General features: G+C 33.1%; 2 protein-coding genes across 2 annotated transcripts; both read left to right on the plus strand.

Moving 5' to 3' along the window:
• The first annotated feature begins 1,396 nt into the window (after window positions 1–1,396).
• On the plus strand, window positions 1,397–11,150 carry LOC105348346 (E3 ubiquitin-protein ligase TRIM71-like). Its single transcript, XM_034452231.2, has 2 exons — window positions 1,397–1,563; window positions 8,693–11,150. Exon 2 carries the CDS (start codon window positions 8,715–8,717, stop codon window positions 10,407–10,409), a length of 1,695 nt encoding a protein of 564 aa, XP_034308122.2. The 5' UTR covers window positions 1,397–1,563; window positions 8,693–8,714; the 3' UTR covers window positions 10,410–11,150.
• Window positions 11,151–13,637: 2,487 nt separating this feature from the next.
• LOC105348347 (tripartite motif-containing protein 2) lies at window positions 13,638–15,826 on the plus strand. The gene is made up of 2 exons (XM_020062375.3): window positions 13,638–13,730; window positions 13,911–15,826. The coding sequence occupies exon 2, from the start codon at window positions 13,943–13,945 to the stop codon at window positions 15,716–15,718; it is 1,776 nt and encodes a 591-aa protein (XP_019917934.3). The 5' UTR covers window positions 13,638–13,730; window positions 13,911–13,942; the 3' UTR covers window positions 15,719–15,826.
• The last annotated feature ends 2,554 nt before the right edge of the window (window positions 15,827–18,380 follow it).

An 18,380-nucleotide genomic window follows, 5' to 3' on the forward strand; every position in this document is an offset into this window, starting at 1 on the left:
CTTTCTCTAACAGAATGGACAGTTTGATGATTTTATCCTACTTAAAACATTTTCTCTATTGTTAGCTTAATAGACTATCTCAGATATTGGCTTGAATAAAGCCAAAATTACGTAACTCTATTGATGTACATTAAGTTACCTGTAGCTGTACATTAAGTTGGAGAAGCTGTCGATAAGTAACGAATCGACAGTTTTTATCCACCTAATGTACAATTACAGGTTACTTAATGTAAAGGTTTTAAAAATCCAAATATATCACGTTATATATTGTACCAAGAACATAAAGAATTACATAACATAATTAAATAGCCTGTGAGGAACTTTAATGATATATCTGCCGCTTGGAATACGCCGAAGGAGTTCACTTGATGCACTACCCATAGCTTTGCTTTGCGATGCTTATTCTGATGATTTATCAAGTACGTGTATTAATTTAAAAATCATCGTTACCAAATTTGAACAGCAGTGTTTGCTCGAAAGTGTATACGCCTAAATATGTTCGTTATAACTATTCCTGGAATTGGAACCGCCAGCCTCGCCATAAAATGAGATCGTTGATCTCAAGCAGACGAAATCGGGAGAAGACGTTCAATTTTCTATTTAGTGAATTAAATAATGTGTATTGATTATTTTTGAAAGTTTAACTTTTAATTTTTCATATTTATAAAATTGTCTTTTGTTTGCTGACAATTAAACAGACGCAACTTTACATTTTGTTAACAGTGTTTATCATGGAAATTCCCGTCCTATAAATAGTGTTAGATCAGAACAGTTGAGAAAAGTAGATTTTGTTGATGCAGGTATCAAAGAAATTTTTCGACCAATCAGAAGCGCCGATATCTTATCAAAGTAATAAATATTTAATGATTATCAAATCAAGGTAAATATTAAATTATGAAATATATTTTGATGCATACAAAGTATATAAATTCAATTTAAAGCAAATTTGTCAAAAAATAGAATTTACCGAAATTCATTTGAATTTTATCAAAAGTCTCGGCGGATTTGAAATCAGGATCACCGGTATAGTAGACTTATTCTTTAACTACTTAGCTATGCTGACATCTAATCAATTGGTTTGATAACCTTTTATCACAAAAAAGATAGATGCCAACATTGTTTTCGATCCCTCTTATGTCATGCGCCACATTTCAAGCAAAATCAATAGAAAGAAGCTTTTCAATACGGCTTTTATATGCCTTGTGAATTTAGAAACATCAATCAATAAGGTATTACGTGTCCTACTGATCATCAGATTGCTTACATTTATGATCAATAATCAATGAAAATTGAAAAAAATAAAGCATTATTTAAATAGTAACGCAAGAACGTTGTTAATATCCGATATAAATTATCCTTCTACTTTTGAAGTCTGGTTGTTTTTTGGACTTGGTTGTACGAGCAAATATCGACTGAGAGACGTCCTTCGTTGGTTGGTGGAGTACGTCTTTTATTTAAAAAATATTATCGACCATGGCCAACATTTTGTGTTTTAAAAAATAATCCCAAGTAAATTTCTTCAGATAACCAAGGGAGAATCGTCGACATTGAAGTTGTATAGAGGTTTGTAGTTTTTAACGTTATGCTTAACAACTCTCATGTCCTATCTGATTCTGATCATAATCTTATGTGGTGTAGTTTATGAGATACTCTTTTTTGTTTGTTCAATTTTTGCAGTATTATTTCTGTTGTGTTTTATTCACTCCAAAGGGAAAGTGGAGTAAATTTTAATGGTTAATCTTAGTTAACTCGCCACCAAAAAGTGAGTTTTTAACATCACAAGCTGGTCCATTGTCATTGTCGTTCATTCAGTGTACTAACATAGCACTTTTAATAAACACGACCCCCTTCTGGGCATTGTGAAAAACTTAAAAAGGTACACTTTTGAAAGATGTTTCTAATTTTTAGGACCAATAAGGAAAAAAAAATCTAAAAACAGAATTTGAAAGCGGACTGTTGTTGTTTTGATTGAAAATAATGTAGATTTAAAGCTAGGGAAGATATATATTGATTTTAGATATTTATTGATTTTTAAAAACCATTTGTCTGTCTATAAATATTTAGCAAGTTAAATATTTGTTCACATAGCTATAATCAAAGTACTGAAGCACTGACGGGAGTTGGTTTTATCGATTATTATTTATCTTAAAATCAACGATAGGTTATTTTGCATGGCAAGTAGCATGTAATCTCTATTTGAATTACCCACATTTTTATGATATGAATTCTCGGACTTTAACGACAAGTATTCAAAATATTTCAAATATTGTATGGATTCAACCAATAATGAACTCTAGTCTCGTTCAATCAGATGCTTGGCTGTATCCGTTAATCTCCGATAAGTAAGAGATACCAGGTCACGTGATAGCTTGATGATGCAACCTCTAAATAAAGACTGACTCTCTGCTTGTCAGAGATGTATGGGGACAGCCAATGGTTGAACGAGACTATATTGAACTCTGGCGTAGGAATACATACGACTGCAAAAAATTTCTAAATTGTTCGTACTATTAAAATCTGACTTTTTCCAAGGTATTTATAAATAAGTTTCCTTTGAAAAAAATGCTTCAGCGTACATTATATCGAATTTATCGATTATGTTCAAGAAATAAGTCTTGTCAGCGGTGATGATTTGTGCTTAGGTCCAAACACTGTTTCAGTTTCGGTTAGCCAGAGTAACTGCATAGGAGAGTTGATTAAAATCAACTCCCAAAAAGATCACATTTTAAAAAGTCAAGAAAAATGGATATGCCTAAATTCTTTTCAAATTTTCTAAACTCAGTTTCTTATGTAGTAAACAAGAGGCCCATGGGGCCACAACGCTCACCTGAGCAACAATGGGCGTTCAAAAGATATTGTGCACTATGGTCCCTCGGTAGAAAAACAAAAAATAAACATTGTAAAGTATTCGAATTTTACACTTATTTTTGTATATATGTAATCTTTGACATTGTACCTTCATGAAATACTATTTTTTACCAGAATAAGAAAATTCTACGCAAGATATAAAACTAAACATTTGGTAGAGGTATACTGTTAAGTTGTTAACTTCCAAATCCCTATATTTTCGTTCTGCCCCCCCCCCCCTCCCCCTTTGTAAAGCGATCAAAATATATGAGAGCATATAGGTACATTTTTTTCATCAACTACTCAGTACTTACTAGTTATTGTATTAAAAAAAATAATAGTTATTGTTTTTTATTTTAAAAACCCTACATGTATAGATGTGAAGAAGAAAATTGTACCTCAATGTGCTAAATTCCTCAAATTAAAAACATTCAAAAATTTTATTTGTCTTCTCCATTATAATTAAATGACTGTTATTTACTTCGCGTATAAACCAGGATAATTTTCCGCTGTGATTTTCTTAGGAATAGCGATAATTACTTTATCCCCGCAACAGAAATGTGTCAGAAATATGGAAACTGTTTTAAAGATATCGTTTTTATTTACTCGTGCCTGAAAAACTATTAAAATTGATGTAGATTTCACATTATTTATTGTATAAAGAGAGGGCCCCAGAGAGTAGATATATACAGAATACTGTGGAATCATTAAATTTCGTGGGGGCCAATTTTCGTGGATGACTTAAATTTTACAGGTTCGTGGGGACGTAATTTCGTGTATTCATATATATCTACAAAAGGGAATATGACTTTATTACCCTAATTCATCAATTCGTGAAGGATCTTATTTCGTGGATGAGAGGTACCAATCGAATTCCACGAAAAATGAGCCACCACGAAATCTAATGATTTCACAGTATCATTCTTTTATTTTGTTTGTACAAGTTTTAACATACTCTAATTCATAGAGATTTTCTAATGTTCAACCAAAATTTCAGCGTCAATTGTCGAATTATAAGCAAGATACAGAGCTCACAGTTCGCCAAGGTTTGATTCATATTTTGTTCACATGAGTTTATTACATTCAGCTTATGATTTTTAACTTGGTATTTCCTATTCAGCATTTAAAATGGAAGAAAAGAATGGCCTAAGATTTTATATTCTTTTATTCACTCAAGACCAGTTCACTGGTATTTGAGGTTCAAAATCAGTTTATACAAATATACACAAACACAGTGAAGGATCACATGTACAGTAGGAGTAATAATGACGAAAAAATGTTAAGTTTACAATACAATAAGAAGTTAAAGTTGGTTTCTGAACGAACAGACTTTGAAAATTTTCTTAATAAATATTGACAATTTTTTTACTTTGTTAATCTTTAGTTTTTAAGATCTGTGTACAAACATAGAATTGTTAGCAAATCTCTGTATCTTGCTTATAATTTGAAGCTTAACACTCAAATATGGTTCGTAAATAGAAATTGAAAACAATTAAACACAAGAAACATTCACTATAACAAATAAAGAACACAATTTATTTTTTCGAAATGAATCATATATATATACATGTATATACCTAAATATTTCCGTCAGCAATGTCAAACTTTATTTAAACTGAATAAACTCGAGAAAATGCCGAGCATCGCAACAAAACCTATTGCATTAATCTACCATTACGCAAAGATAATGCCGATCGAATTACCGATAGAATGAATTGTATTTCATTATTTTTTGATACATCAGATTTTGTTTAATTTGCACAGGTAAACAGTTAACTGTTTGATTTACCAAAGTCTCTGTTTGATTTGATACGTAAAAATCACGAAATAATACAGACGATAGTTCCCAGGTTACAAGCAGAAATAATGAAAACGAAACGAAAATCGGAACAAGCTAACACCAACATCATGTGTGAAAACTGTCAACGCATTGAAATATTTAGCCTCAATTTACTTCACAAAATCGGCAACAATATATTTTGCATGTTTCAAAACTTTCCTTTCATACGCGAACTGTTGTACAACAAGCAAATTCATCATAGTCAGATCGACCCTTTTTCGTATAATGTCATGGCTGCTTTAAACAAAGAACCTCGTTTTAGAAGTATGGAATACGAGTCTAGGTAAAATGGGTATGCAAACCCGGGCCGTGGCAAAATATAAGCCAAGGCAGATCGACAATCGTCAATTCCAAATACGCATTATTTTGCAGCAATATTTACAGCGAATACAAATATACTAGTCCATCAAATATCCTGAAATTTTAATGATATTGGCAGATTAATAACTGCCAATCTTTGTTTTGCCCAGACCTAGTCTTACCTACCCATTTTACCGGATGCCGGATTACCGGATGCCGAACCCAAAGCTATTAAACTGATTGAAACACGCATTTCCTTTATTATTATTTTCGTAATAACTCAGATTTGAAACAGAATTAGCACTTAATTTTTGCAATTTATATTTTCCTTCCGATAAGGATAATTTATGCTAAACTACGTTGAATTGGAATCAGTAGTTCTTGAGAAGAAGATTTTTAAAAATGCACCCCCTTTTTCTACAGTTTCAAGGTTTTCTCCGCTTTGATTACAGATCGGACTTTTATTTTTGCAAATTATATTTGCCCTCACATATGGATGCTTTGTGCCAAATTTGGTTGAAATTGGATAAGCGGTTTTAGAGAAGAAGTTCAAAATGTAAAAAGTTTACAGACGGACGGACAGACGGACAGACGGACGACGGACAAAATGTGATCAGAATAGCTCACTTGAGCTTTCAGCTCAGGTGAGCTAAAAACTCAGTTTGTTTCGATTTAGCATGTAGCTTGAAGTAATTCTTTCACCTTTAACAATCTGACATAATTAGATTTTATGGATCTTCATTAAAAAAAAATGCTAAGACTTATAAGGACATTTCTATTCTATTTCTATGATATATTGAACAGGACACTCTATACAGAGCATTCAATCTTTTAGGGAAAATGTTTTTAAACTTAAAAAAAGATAATTAAACGTGTTATTGTCTTTACAGTTTGTAAAAGACACACGTGCAACCTATGTCCACAATTTATTTTCTCAAAAGATATATTAAAAGGACATTAAAATAATTGGACGAGCACAAGCTGTAAAAGTTTTATCTAAAGTTTCCAATGGAAGGAACTTTAAATATTGACTTGCACATATATGAGTCGTTTAAGAATCACTTCGTACCTAAACAAAAAAAAAACAAAAAAATAAAAACTACCTCAAATTAATTATTTTTGAGAAATAAAAACTGCATAAGGTATTGAATAACAGTTAGCTATTGCACGTCAAAAAATGTTTATTTATTTCAATATGTCTTTGTGAAGTAAAACATTAATGAAATTATTTCAGAACAGTGTGTTTCAAACGCTATGTAAATGTATTGGATGTATCATTGTAAATAAAAAAAACAGCATGAATCCCTTACATCGGCACTATAAATGAGCCGCGTTAATGTTTTCTTATTAAACAATGTTTTCATATGCAAACATATTCCCTTAAAGGACATATCGCATGTTTTTCAATTTTCGGAATTCTTTAAATAAAATCATTCTATACTCATTAAAAATGAAGTTTATAAACGTTTTCATACAATATTCTGCCTAATTCGTGAGTTTGAAAGCGATGAAATTCAAATGTCGCGATATGCATATGTTCTCTCTCGATCTACCCGCCATGATGTGTGACGTCATATGCGACCTCGAGTGAGAAGGTGCTGTCAGCCATCTTTGTAATTGGATTAATTTAAACGACAATTAAACTAATTATCACCTATCAAATTGCCGATAACGAGACGTGATGGTGTTTTGTGCTTCCTGCGGGTGTTCTAGCCTTCAAAAATGGGGATTTGGACTGTTTTTTTAAAGTTTCCCTTACGAAAGTATGCGGAAATCTTGCGACAAATAGGGGTTTATCTGTCGACGAGAGGATATATAAATAAACATTCAATAGGTACAGTTTCATAAATAAATCGTATTTATTTTTCAAAGAGAAAAAAATAGAAGTTTATGCACAGGGACCTGTGTACAAAAAGTTTATCGGAGAAAAAATACAACAAGAGACGACGCCATTTTGGAAACTGCGTCGCTTCATTAGCTGTTTTCTTATTGTTATTGTTAAACTACACGTTCATGTATGCATTGGTTTTGAATAAATGAGTTCTTCATTCATAGCTCACCGCTGAAGAAATCATAATTGAGGTACAGGTGGTAAGATTTCTGTGAGTTTTATTTTTCTGTTGGAGAAGTCAAGGATCGTGTTGTCGATATTAAATGTTTACGTGAGAAATAGACAGTTTGTTGATATACATTTATACGTAAATGGATTAAAAATACGGATATTGGATCTTACAGAAAAAAACAATAATAAAGGAAAACGTTCTTGCCTGCTTTTATAATATATATATATATTTATACAGTGTATTATGAAGTAAACAACCTTAGAAAGTTGTGACCAGTTACGGCCGAAGAAAAAACTTCTTGTGCACCACAGTTTTACTATAATGAACATTCTGAGTCGTTAGAAACGCCAAAAAGCAAAGTTATTGTAGCTTTTAATATAATACACACCTTTAACCAATTTATTTGAGCTAAAATCCTTACTAAGTTGTCTTTACAATGTTTACACGTCGATCAATTTGATCGTTATTGCCGACTTCATCGTCGCTTCTTCGGCTATATCATCGTTTTTTATCAGTACTGGTGGCTCAAACATGTACGACTGAATAATAAGATTCTTTTAATTTAGTAAGCATGTAAAAAAACCCAACGTACATGGTGAAAAAATGTCAAAGATAATGCTTATCCTACAATTTGTTTACAATCAGCTGTTCGTAGAAGGTAGCATGTGACGTGACTGTACCACGTGACACGCTATCTAATTAACGAGTTTTTAAACGATCGGGACTATAATCTTAATTGATATTATGGCTAATTACCACTGTTATACCGTTAACAAACTGTTAGAAGTAATTATTAGATACACAAGGAAGCCACAAAATGTAAAATGTCCCATACTTTAGTAACATGCTCTTTGTCCTTTAAGGTCAATATCTAGTTAATGAAAGGTGCCTACAGCTTTATGAAATTAAAGATATATTTCTTTAAATGATGTTTCATAACAATATCTTTGTTACATAGGGTGTGTCGGGCCTTACATTTTTGGTAAACACATTGAAAAACATTAAAAAACCATGTTTTAATCAACCTTTTCTATGAAATATGAAGAATAAAAGTAGCAAATATCGAGGACTTCCATTTTTGACTAATGAAATATATCTAGAATTCCTATATTCTCTCCAAAAACGGCATTAAACAAGCTCTTGCCCTCCTCTTTAAAATATCAAATTGAATATAGGTACCGGAATTACGAGTACTTTTCCCGTGATTAAACATTAAGTGACAAAATATTGTTTTATTTTCTATCTAATCCCTAAAAGCCATATACAGGAAAAGATATATCAAATCAATGATGATGTCATAATGGTTCTAGCACCAAAACGACTGTCTAGAATCATTTACTAGATCTTGACCTTAAATGGAACAAACAAGCGATGTCACATTGATGGTCGCACGAGCATGTAATTTGGCTATCAAATGAATAAAACCAAGACGAGAAAAAACAATAGTTTTTCTATTTCAACAATTCGAATATTTTAAATTTTATAGTTATATGAAATAACAATCTTTGCTCGTATTTTACATACTAGTATCCTTTGAGAGACATTCAGAGTTAGCAAGATGGATTCAGTGACCAAGCGAGTTCATTGGTGAACTTCATACCATTTATTCATAAAAAAAATTCAAACTGTTTGTATTTTTCAGCATATGATTAAACTGCTTGAGCATGGACGCGAATGTAGACCAGGATGTGTTATTGTGTAGTCTTTGTGACACCCATGACCCTCCTATGTACTGTGACATTTGTCACACACATCTGTGTAAGGCCTGTGTGGGGGAACATCTCTCAGACGAATCTAAAGAACACAAAGTTGTGTCCTTTAAGAAAAGAGGATCTACTACAAGATGTCCAAAACATTCCTCAAAACAATGCGAACTTTACTGTCAAAATTGTAACGTTCCTTTTTGTGCAGTGTGTGCTTCCTCTAAAGAACACCAAGGTCACAAATTTATTGAAATATCGAAAAGCATTGCCTACAAAAAAGAAGGAATTAAAAAAGATTTACAAGAACTAGAAAAATTCATTTTTCCAAAGTATCAAGAAATTGCATCAAACATCTCTGCTCAAAAAGCCGATCTAAATGAAAACTCTCAGGAATTGACAACAACTATCGATGAACATGGAGAAGACTTGCACAGAGAAATAGACACCATTATTCAGAAACTGAAACTAGATCTAAAAGAAATGGATTCCAAAAGCCTGACTGTCCTAAATAAAAGGGAAGATGAAATCACTCACACCGTTTCTGAAATCACGCATTGTATTTCAGAATTGAACAAATTAATGAACTCCAATGACGCCAGTCTACTCTCTGCTTACAAGTCCAGGAATACTGAATTTAGAAGATTGCCTCCTAAACTCACAGTTTCCTTACCAAGTTTTACTCCTTCTGAGACAAACAAAGAACAACTTATTCAACAGTTTGGTTCTCTCTCAGCTTCATCTGTCAAATCGGACGAAGATGGCTATACATTGGATTTTCTAGGTGATGAATCTACTTCCTTTGACAAAATACTTATTGATGCACCAAAGGTTATCACAGATATAAACACCGAATATAGCGACCGTACTCTGCGCAGTGTGTCTTGTAGGAGTGATGAAGAAATATGGACATGTGGTGAGGACAAAATCATGAGACTGTATAGCCTCAAAGGGGACCTATTAAAGTCAGTCAAAACCAAGTCTGGGGACAATCCATACGACATAGCGGTGAATAGAAATGGGGATCTAGTTTATACAGATTACAAGGATAGCACTGTGAACATAATGAAGAATAAACAAATAGAGACAGTAATCAGACTGAAGGGCTGGAGTCCTTGTAATATCTGTATTACCTCCTCTGGCAACCTCCTGATTGTCTTGATCAGTGATGATGTAAAACAAACAAAAGTCGTGCGTTACTCTGGCTCAATTAGAAAGCAAATCATTCAATATAACAGCAAAGGCAACCCGCTCTATTCATCTGATCTGTACACGAAATACATCGTCGAGAACGGGAACCTAGATATCTGCGTGTCGGACCATGGAGCTCAGGCAGTAGTGGTGGTCAATCAAGGCGGTAACTTCAGGTTTACCTACACTGGTCCTCCCTCCACTACCGATGAACCATTTAATCCAGTTGGCATCGCCACCGACAGACAGAGTCGGATCCTGACAGCAGATCCTAACAACAATCGTATTCACATTCTGGATCAAGACGGAAAGCTCCTCCGCTACATTGACAACTGTCATTTACGAGGTCCATGGGGATTATGCGTGGATAGCCAAGACGATCTCATCGTTGCTGAATTACCGACAAGTAAAGTTAAGAAAATCCTATATTTAGAGAACCAACTGTGCATATCTAATGCCCGTCAATAAACACATACTTGTATATCTATTACATGTTGACGTATTGGATACGCATAAAATACATGTGTGTGCAGACAATGTACATTTCAATATAGATGTAGGTTAGAATTTTAAACGTTCAATGTATTTATTTGAATTCTAATACAGTTGTTTGAGCCAATGCTTGTTAGTTTTTAGCTTGTTAAAAAAAAATAGGACAAATAAAATTGTAAAACTTTTATTTTTTTGCAATTATATTACCACCAAATTATATGCTTACATGTCTATATCACATGTTCACAATTTCCTGTACTATACACCTATATAAAGTTAAAAAATATTGAATTTTTTACGAAGCAATTTCTCACAAATTAAACGATTCATTTGAGTGTTTTAAATGAGTATTTGTGGGAAATCAGAGTTATTTCTTTTTGATATATTAAAACGCCCGTGATTCCAACGTAAATTTTTTTTTCATAAAAATTACAATGACAATAGTTTAACAGATACATTTTGTCATTAGGATTTTATGGCGTCAACTGATTAATAGTCTTTTATATATTTTATACTTCTTTAAATTTTTGGTAGAAAATACATGAGTATATATTTTTATTAACATAAGTTTTTATATGGTCTTTTATTTGGTCTGATATAAAATCATGTATATGTATTCATTCATTTACTTTTGTTAAACGTATTATTATGTTATATGTTTTGGGGGGAAACTGAGCAATTTTGCAATGATGTTCGATTAACTTTTTCCTTTTACTTAGTCCATTTATTTCAATCATTTGTTTTTTGCTATTCATATGTAAAAAATATTTGGAGAAATAAATGAGCATTTTATCAAAATATATTTGAAAAAAACAAACTGTGAGTTATTGGTTTTATTTCAGCTACGCCGAAATTATTTCTAGTTTGTCCTCTTAAAAATCTGTTAATGTCTTCCAAAGATCTTTTGTCATCATTGCTAGAAAGTCACACACGTCTCACGATGCATTAGATAGATTGCTAGAAAGTCACACATGTCTCACGATGCATTAGATAGCGTACTGTGCATTCCAATTTTATTAATTGGATAACTTTACATTCGTCAAAAGCTGGATAATTGGGATAGTTGTAAGACAATGTTATTCTCCTTCATAACTAACAGGAGCGCTCTATAGAGATATATAGATACATTTTAAATGTTACTAATAATGATTTAAAAAATAATTAAAATGTTGCTATTAAAATTTTTATTGATATCGAACATTGGTGGGTGTTTGGAGAGGTAAAAATTGTCAAATCCTCAGGGGGATTCGAACTCATGACGTACAGGTTCGTAGTACCCTCTAACCCTCTGCGCTACGCTGTTAGGTGACAAAAATAGGGAAAGAAACTACTTATATAATAACACTTGGATTAATTGTTTATTTCGATAAACAATACGTCACAACATGGAAGTGTCTCACACCACCTTAAGTGCTATTTATTATTCCAGTTTTCAAAATGATCATCATTGCAAAATGTCACCCTAGGAAGAAGTGTAATTAAATATAATAGGTATTTGAATGTCAGACATTAGTTTGACATGTTGTGATCAGCATCAAGTCATCTTCCTAATTCGTGAACCTCACTGAGTCAGACAACATACTGATACATATATGAAAGGAATGGTCAATTGTGATTGGTTCATCTCGAGCACATCTAATCTACGTCCCAGCTATGCCCAGTAAATGACGTGATTGCATGTCTTGTCTTTATTGAAAACGAACATGACTTTTTATTTGATTATTTTCAGCTGACTCAATTTTGCAACAATAGCAATAACTCTGATCAAACACCTTCATGGTATTAGATGAATAACAGTTAAGCAGAGTGAATCTTGTTTTTAAAGATTTACAAAGTTATCTCCACTATACAATTTTTAATCATTTGAGCCACTTTTGTCGTTTCAGGGGTTGAAACAAGTTTTTAAAAGATATTGTCTTTAAACATGCAGACCCCCATTGTCTACGTCGATGGTCATGAACAAACCTGAATCTACACTACTTAAGGATGCTTCAACACAATTTCCACCCTCTCTGTTCCGTTTTAAGCGGGCATGTGTGACCCTTCGTAAGAACTACCCTTACACATTGCGCTGTGTCTAGTTTGGAGAAAAATATTGCTTGCATAAAAGTATCGTATTCATTAGTAATGCAGTATAGCTAATATTGTGCGTATCACGTTTTCGACCAGAAAAAATGACCTTGGAATAGTTAAACCCTTAGAAAGAATCATTATATGTCCATGTTTTCTCAAAAGAAAGGAAAGTCAATCCCTCATGCCTATATTTCAGCTACCCATCAGTTAACAATTCTATTATTGTATTTTGATTTCAAATGAAGGAAGGTCTCAGTAATTTTTTTTTCAAAAATATAAAGTTTATGAACATGTTTTAAAGATGTTTTGTAATGTTTTCATTTTTCATCTGCTCAATATTGGATTAGTAAACAGCATTATATGTGATTATAATGTCATAAAAAACCCGTAGGACAGTGCAAGCTAAAGTTGTAAAGCCAGGAAAAGCGCATGTTTCACATTTTGCGAAAACAGTAAAATTCCTTTTCTTAATTTTCTTTATTCTTTTTTCAGAACTTATTATCAAATACACTTTTTTAATTATGTTAGTCAGCCATCTTTTTGTGTTCTTTGTAGTTGTGCCTTTCCGTCTGTCTTCACAGCTTTCACAGTTTTTGTGCACTTTTTTGGAATCACCATTTCAACAACAAAAGCAACAAAGCTTCAGGGGGCAAGGAAAATGAAAAAAGAAATATTAAATGACTAAATTCTTTTTGTTGAAAACTGATGGAAAGGACAAAATTTAAATCTTTTTCAGAACAATGAGACCCCTCAATGGTTTTGAAATGATTAAGTTTTTTTCTGTTCTCGAATTGTTTAAAAAGTATTACTTTACTACAATGTATGATTTGTTGATGAGATACTCTTTCTTTATTTAAAAACAGATGTGTTAAAGTCAAGCAGAAGATCTAGAACAAAAAATATAATGTTTGACTGATCATGCATAAAACGTGAAATCAAATCAAATATATTATTTTCAATGCAGGTTAATTAGGATACTTTGTCCAATTATCAAGAAACGAGCAACATCAATAACAGACGTGAATACGTTTCATTTTGGTTTGTACAACGTCACGATTAACATTTTTACTAATAATGGAATTTGTCATGCGTTTGTTTGGCCCGTGAGGCTACCCGAACTTGTTTAAACATAACATCGATCATGACCTATTTTTTGTGTTTTATCGAAAAATGAATCACGTGATTTTATCAGATAACAGATGGGTGTACTGACGCCATCTTGAGGTTCGTAGTTTTTTAGTTGATTACATGTATAAACAGCTTTCGTTTCTTATTAATGTCTTTTGTCGACTCATAGCTTTTGCATCATTGTGATCATCATTGCCTCATCATTAATTGTGAAATGTTTTTAAAACTTTTCTCGTATGTAATAAGGCTTTTAGGTTTCATAATTTTATTAAACAGTGTTAAAACCCATCTCATGAAAGTGTCTGACCATGGATCCCTCACGTAATTGGGCTCAGGATGTGTTACGGTGTCATCTCTGTGATACCCCGGTCCCACCTATGTACTGTGACATTTGTCACATTCATCTGTGTAAGGCCTGTGTGGGAGAACATCTCTCCGACGAATTGAAAGAACACAAAGTCGTGTCTTTCAAGAAAAGAGGATCCACCACTAGATGTCCAAATCATTCCTCAAAACAATGCGAACTTTACTGTCAAAATTGTGACAGTCCTATTTGTGCAACGTGTGCCTCCTCTGAAGAACACCAAGGTCATAAATTTATTGAAATATTGAAAAGCCTAGAAAGCAAGAAAGAAGAAATGCAAAACGATTTGCAAGAACTGGAAAAATCAATTCATCCTAAATATCAAGAAATTGCATCTAACATCTCAGTTCAAAAAGACGAAATAAAAGAAAACTCCCAAGAATTGGCGTCAGCTATAGACAAGCATGGAGAGGATATGCATAGAGAAATAGACATCATTATCGCAAAACTGAAATCTAATCTTGGTGAAATAGAATCCAAACATCTGACTGTTCTAAATGAACATGAACAGGAAATCACACACACCATTTCTGAAATTACACAGAGCATTTTAGACTTGAACAAATTACTGAACTCCAATGACGTCAGCATTATCTCTGCTTACGAATCTAGGAATGCTGAGTTCAGAACATTGCCCCCTAAAATCACACTTTCCTTACCAATGTTCACACCCTTTGGTATTGACAAGGAACAGTTGCGTCTACAGTTTGGTTCTCTGTCAGCGTCATCCATCAAAACGGAAGAAGATGAATACACAATGGATTCTCCAGTTGCTGAACCGCCTTCCCCAGAAAAACCGCTCACTGATGTACCAAAGATAATCCAAAATATAAACACCGAGAATAAACATTCACTCTTGAATATTAATCAAGGCAACAAGCCCTCTCCTTCTGGCAGACCACTTATTGGTGCACCAAAGGTCATCACAGCTATTAACACTGGATATAGCGACAGTACCCTGCGTAGTGTGGTTTGCCATACTGACGACGATTTATGGACGTGCGGTGAGGACAAAATCATGAGACTTTATAGCCTCAAAGGGGAGCTATTAAAGTCAGTCAAAACCAGATCCGGGAACAATCCGTACGACATAGCTGTGCATAGGAATGGGGATCTAGTTTATACAGATTACAAGGAAAGCACCGTGAATGTAATGAAGAATACACAGATACAGACAGTGATCAGACTGAAGGGGTGGAGTCCTAGTAATGTCTGTAGTACGTCATCTGGCAACCTCCTGGTTGTCATGATCAGTGACGATGTAAAACAAACAAAAGTTGTGCGTTACTCTGGCTCAATTAGAAAGCAAGTCATTCAATATAACAGCAAAGGAAAACCGCTTTATTCATCGGATTTGTACACGAAATACATCGCCGAGAACGGGAACCTAGATATCTGCGTGTCGGACCATGGAGCTCAGGCAGTAGTGGTGGTCAATCAAGACGGTAACTTCCGGTTTACCTACACTGGTCCGCTCTCCACTACCGATGAACCATTTAATCCAGTTGGCATCGCCACCGACAGACAGAGTCGGGTCCTGACAGCAGACCCTAACAATCAGCGAATCCACATTCTAGATAAAGACGGACAAATAATTCGCTACATTGACAACTGTCATCTACGAGGTCCATGGGGTTTATGTATGGATACAAGGGGCAACCTCTTTGTGGCTGAATTACCGACATGTAAAGTGAAGAAAATCCTATATTTAGAAGGTTGACTGTGGTTATAGATTGTCCGTCAATATACACATGCATGTATATCTATTACATGTTGAAATATTGTATGTGTAAACAAATGTGTTTGTATACGAAATTACCATTTCAATATAGATGGGGATATGTGATGAAGAATGTTAAGTCTATTTATTTGAAATCTACAACAAATGTATAGCCAATGTTTGCAAGTTTTTAGCTTTAAATACCTCGATTTACCCACATTGGGAATTGAGATATCTTTAAAGTATTATGACAAATGAACAGTGTTTTCGTTAAGATAATAATGTTAAGCAATCGTATTGCCACCAATTGTATGCTTACATGTATACATCACATTTTCACAATTTGTTGTACTTTTGACATATTTACAGATGAAAAAAAAATTATTGATTTCTTTACGAAGCAATTTCTCATGATGAACGATTTACTTAAATGTTTGAAATGAATGTTTGTGAGGAATCAGAGTTATCTCTCTTTGATACATTAACGCATGATTCCAAATACAATGATCATAGTTTAACAGATATATTTTGTCATTAGGTTTTTCTTGTTTCAACTAGTTAATAGTTTTATATCGATGTTGTACTTGTTGGAAATATTCTGGAGAAAATTCATGAGTATTTGACAAAGTATCTATGCATCCACATATTTTTATGGACTTTTATTTGGTCCGATATATATACTTATGTTTATGTATTCATTCTTTTAATTTGTTAAACTTATCATTACGTTAAATGTTTTCGAGGGGGTGCAGGAATTTTGCAACTTATTTTGATTAACTTACTATGTTCGTCTTATTAAGTCTTAACTTAGCTTTATGTATGCTATTCATATTTAAAAATATTTGGAGAAAATACATGAGCGTTTTTCCAAAATATGTTTGAAAAAAAAAACCCACATGGTTATTATTTTTTTTCGGTGCTGATTTTTATACTATAGTTTTGCCTCTTAAAACCTGTTAAGAGCCCGCATATTCCCAAAAACGTGATTTTACAGCCTTAGGATGGTCTTGGGACAAGATAAATGATATGTGTGTGTGTGTGTGTGTGTGTGTGTGTGTGTGTGTGTGTGTGTGTGTGTGTGTGAAATATTTTTCAGTTGCAGAGTATACGTTTGATATATGAAATGTGCTATTTTATTTTGTTTCTAAAGCAAAATTATTCCGTAAATCCTTCGCTAGTAAAGCACATTCATTAATTTTTATCTCACTGCACAATACACAAATAGACAAATCAGTCAGATTAATTCTATTTTTAAGTAATAAATTGTATGCACATTTAAGGTTTTTGTTGTTGTTGTTAAAATAATAGATGATAAAAGGCATTAAGTTCAAATTGAAAAAAAAACCCACCAAACCATTTGTTTATTTTTGATTGCTTGTCACAAAACGTCTATCAATTGGATAGTTTCCCATGAGAGCATTTGCATCATTTAACAAAATTATCACAGTAAACTTCCAATATTTTTGGAATATAAATACATTGAAAAAAAATGGCCAGAATGGAGCACCATATCACGAATGTTGTGTTTTTAGATTTACTTTTTCCTAAAAATAGCAGAAAATAGCAGAGGTGTATATAAAGACAATATATTTTATAGGAGACAGATGAAAGATTATTGATTAAACTTGCAATACGAAAACAAATGCAGACAATATTTAAAAGGTGTGAGGATATAAGCGGCTGTTGTTTACAGGTATCCATATAAGTGTTAGACAGGTCTGACAACCGGTAGAGACAAAGAACCATTCCAATTTGCCTGGTAAGTTGTTTATCGGTTGTTTATCGTTCATTTGTTTCGATGTTTAATTGTTGCAGATGTTACAGTACATCTTGCAGGATAATCTCTATCATTGATTATCTTTAAAAGTGTAAACGATCACTGACGATTGAACAATTTGCATACGAGGTTATTTTGATCAGCAGGGGATATAATTCGACTAAATATACGACGGTTTGGTACAATCATATGATTAAAGAAAATAACTTTACAGATTTAGGACATATACGTGTAAGATACAAGCAACATAAACCATTTCCATATGTACTTTCGTTTTTTGTTGTACACAGGTATAGCCTTAAACAGGTTGGGCACAGTGAGGGGAATTGATTACGCTAAACAGGAAATATTCCTCTTTTCATTTAAATTAAAAAAAAATCCCGCAAATACTAGATTTTGACACGTCTTACCATTCACAAATTGTTTTCTTTAAACTGAAGAATAAGTGCAAAAATACTTTTATATTTTATTAACAACAAGCACCCACTTACCATGTGTATGCTTCAAACTTTGATACACACAGCTGCATTTCAGTGAAATCAAGTAACAGACAAAATATATTCAACACATTTTTTACGGTATCCTCTATGTTATAATAGTGTGCTTAGGTAGCTATAGATATATTCTTGTAAAATTGAGATTTGCTGTACTTATGAGTGTTGCTAAAATTAATAAAAAATGTTTTTTCAATGATTATCATTATTTAGAGGGGTGTCTCTTGTTTACAACTGGTATGCAATATGTAGCCCCCTACTGTTAAGTACATGAGAATCAGAAGTAATATGCAAAACTTGCGGCTATGACTGTTGTGTTGACTTTACACAGTGAAATTGTTACATGTTCATACAGGAGGTAAAATAACACGAAAAGTACGTGGATGGGACA

This window comes from Magallana gigas, chromosome 4 (genome assembly GCF_963853765.1).
Source record: "Magallana gigas chromosome 4, xbMagGiga1.1, whole genome shotgun sequence".
Classification (NCBI taxonomy): Eukaryota; Metazoa; Mollusca; class Bivalvia; order Ostreida; family Ostreidae; genus Magallana; species Magallana gigas.

Excerpts from the sequence above, each read along its gene's own strand:
- LOC105348346 (XM_034452231.2), top strand. The coding sequence starts at position 8,715 with ATGGACGCGAATGTAGACCAGGATGTGTTATTGTGTAGTCTTTGTGAC.
- LOC105348347 (XM_020062375.3), top strand. The coding sequence starts at position 13,943 with ATGGATCCCTCACGTAATTGGGCTCAGGATGTGTTACGGTGTCATCTC.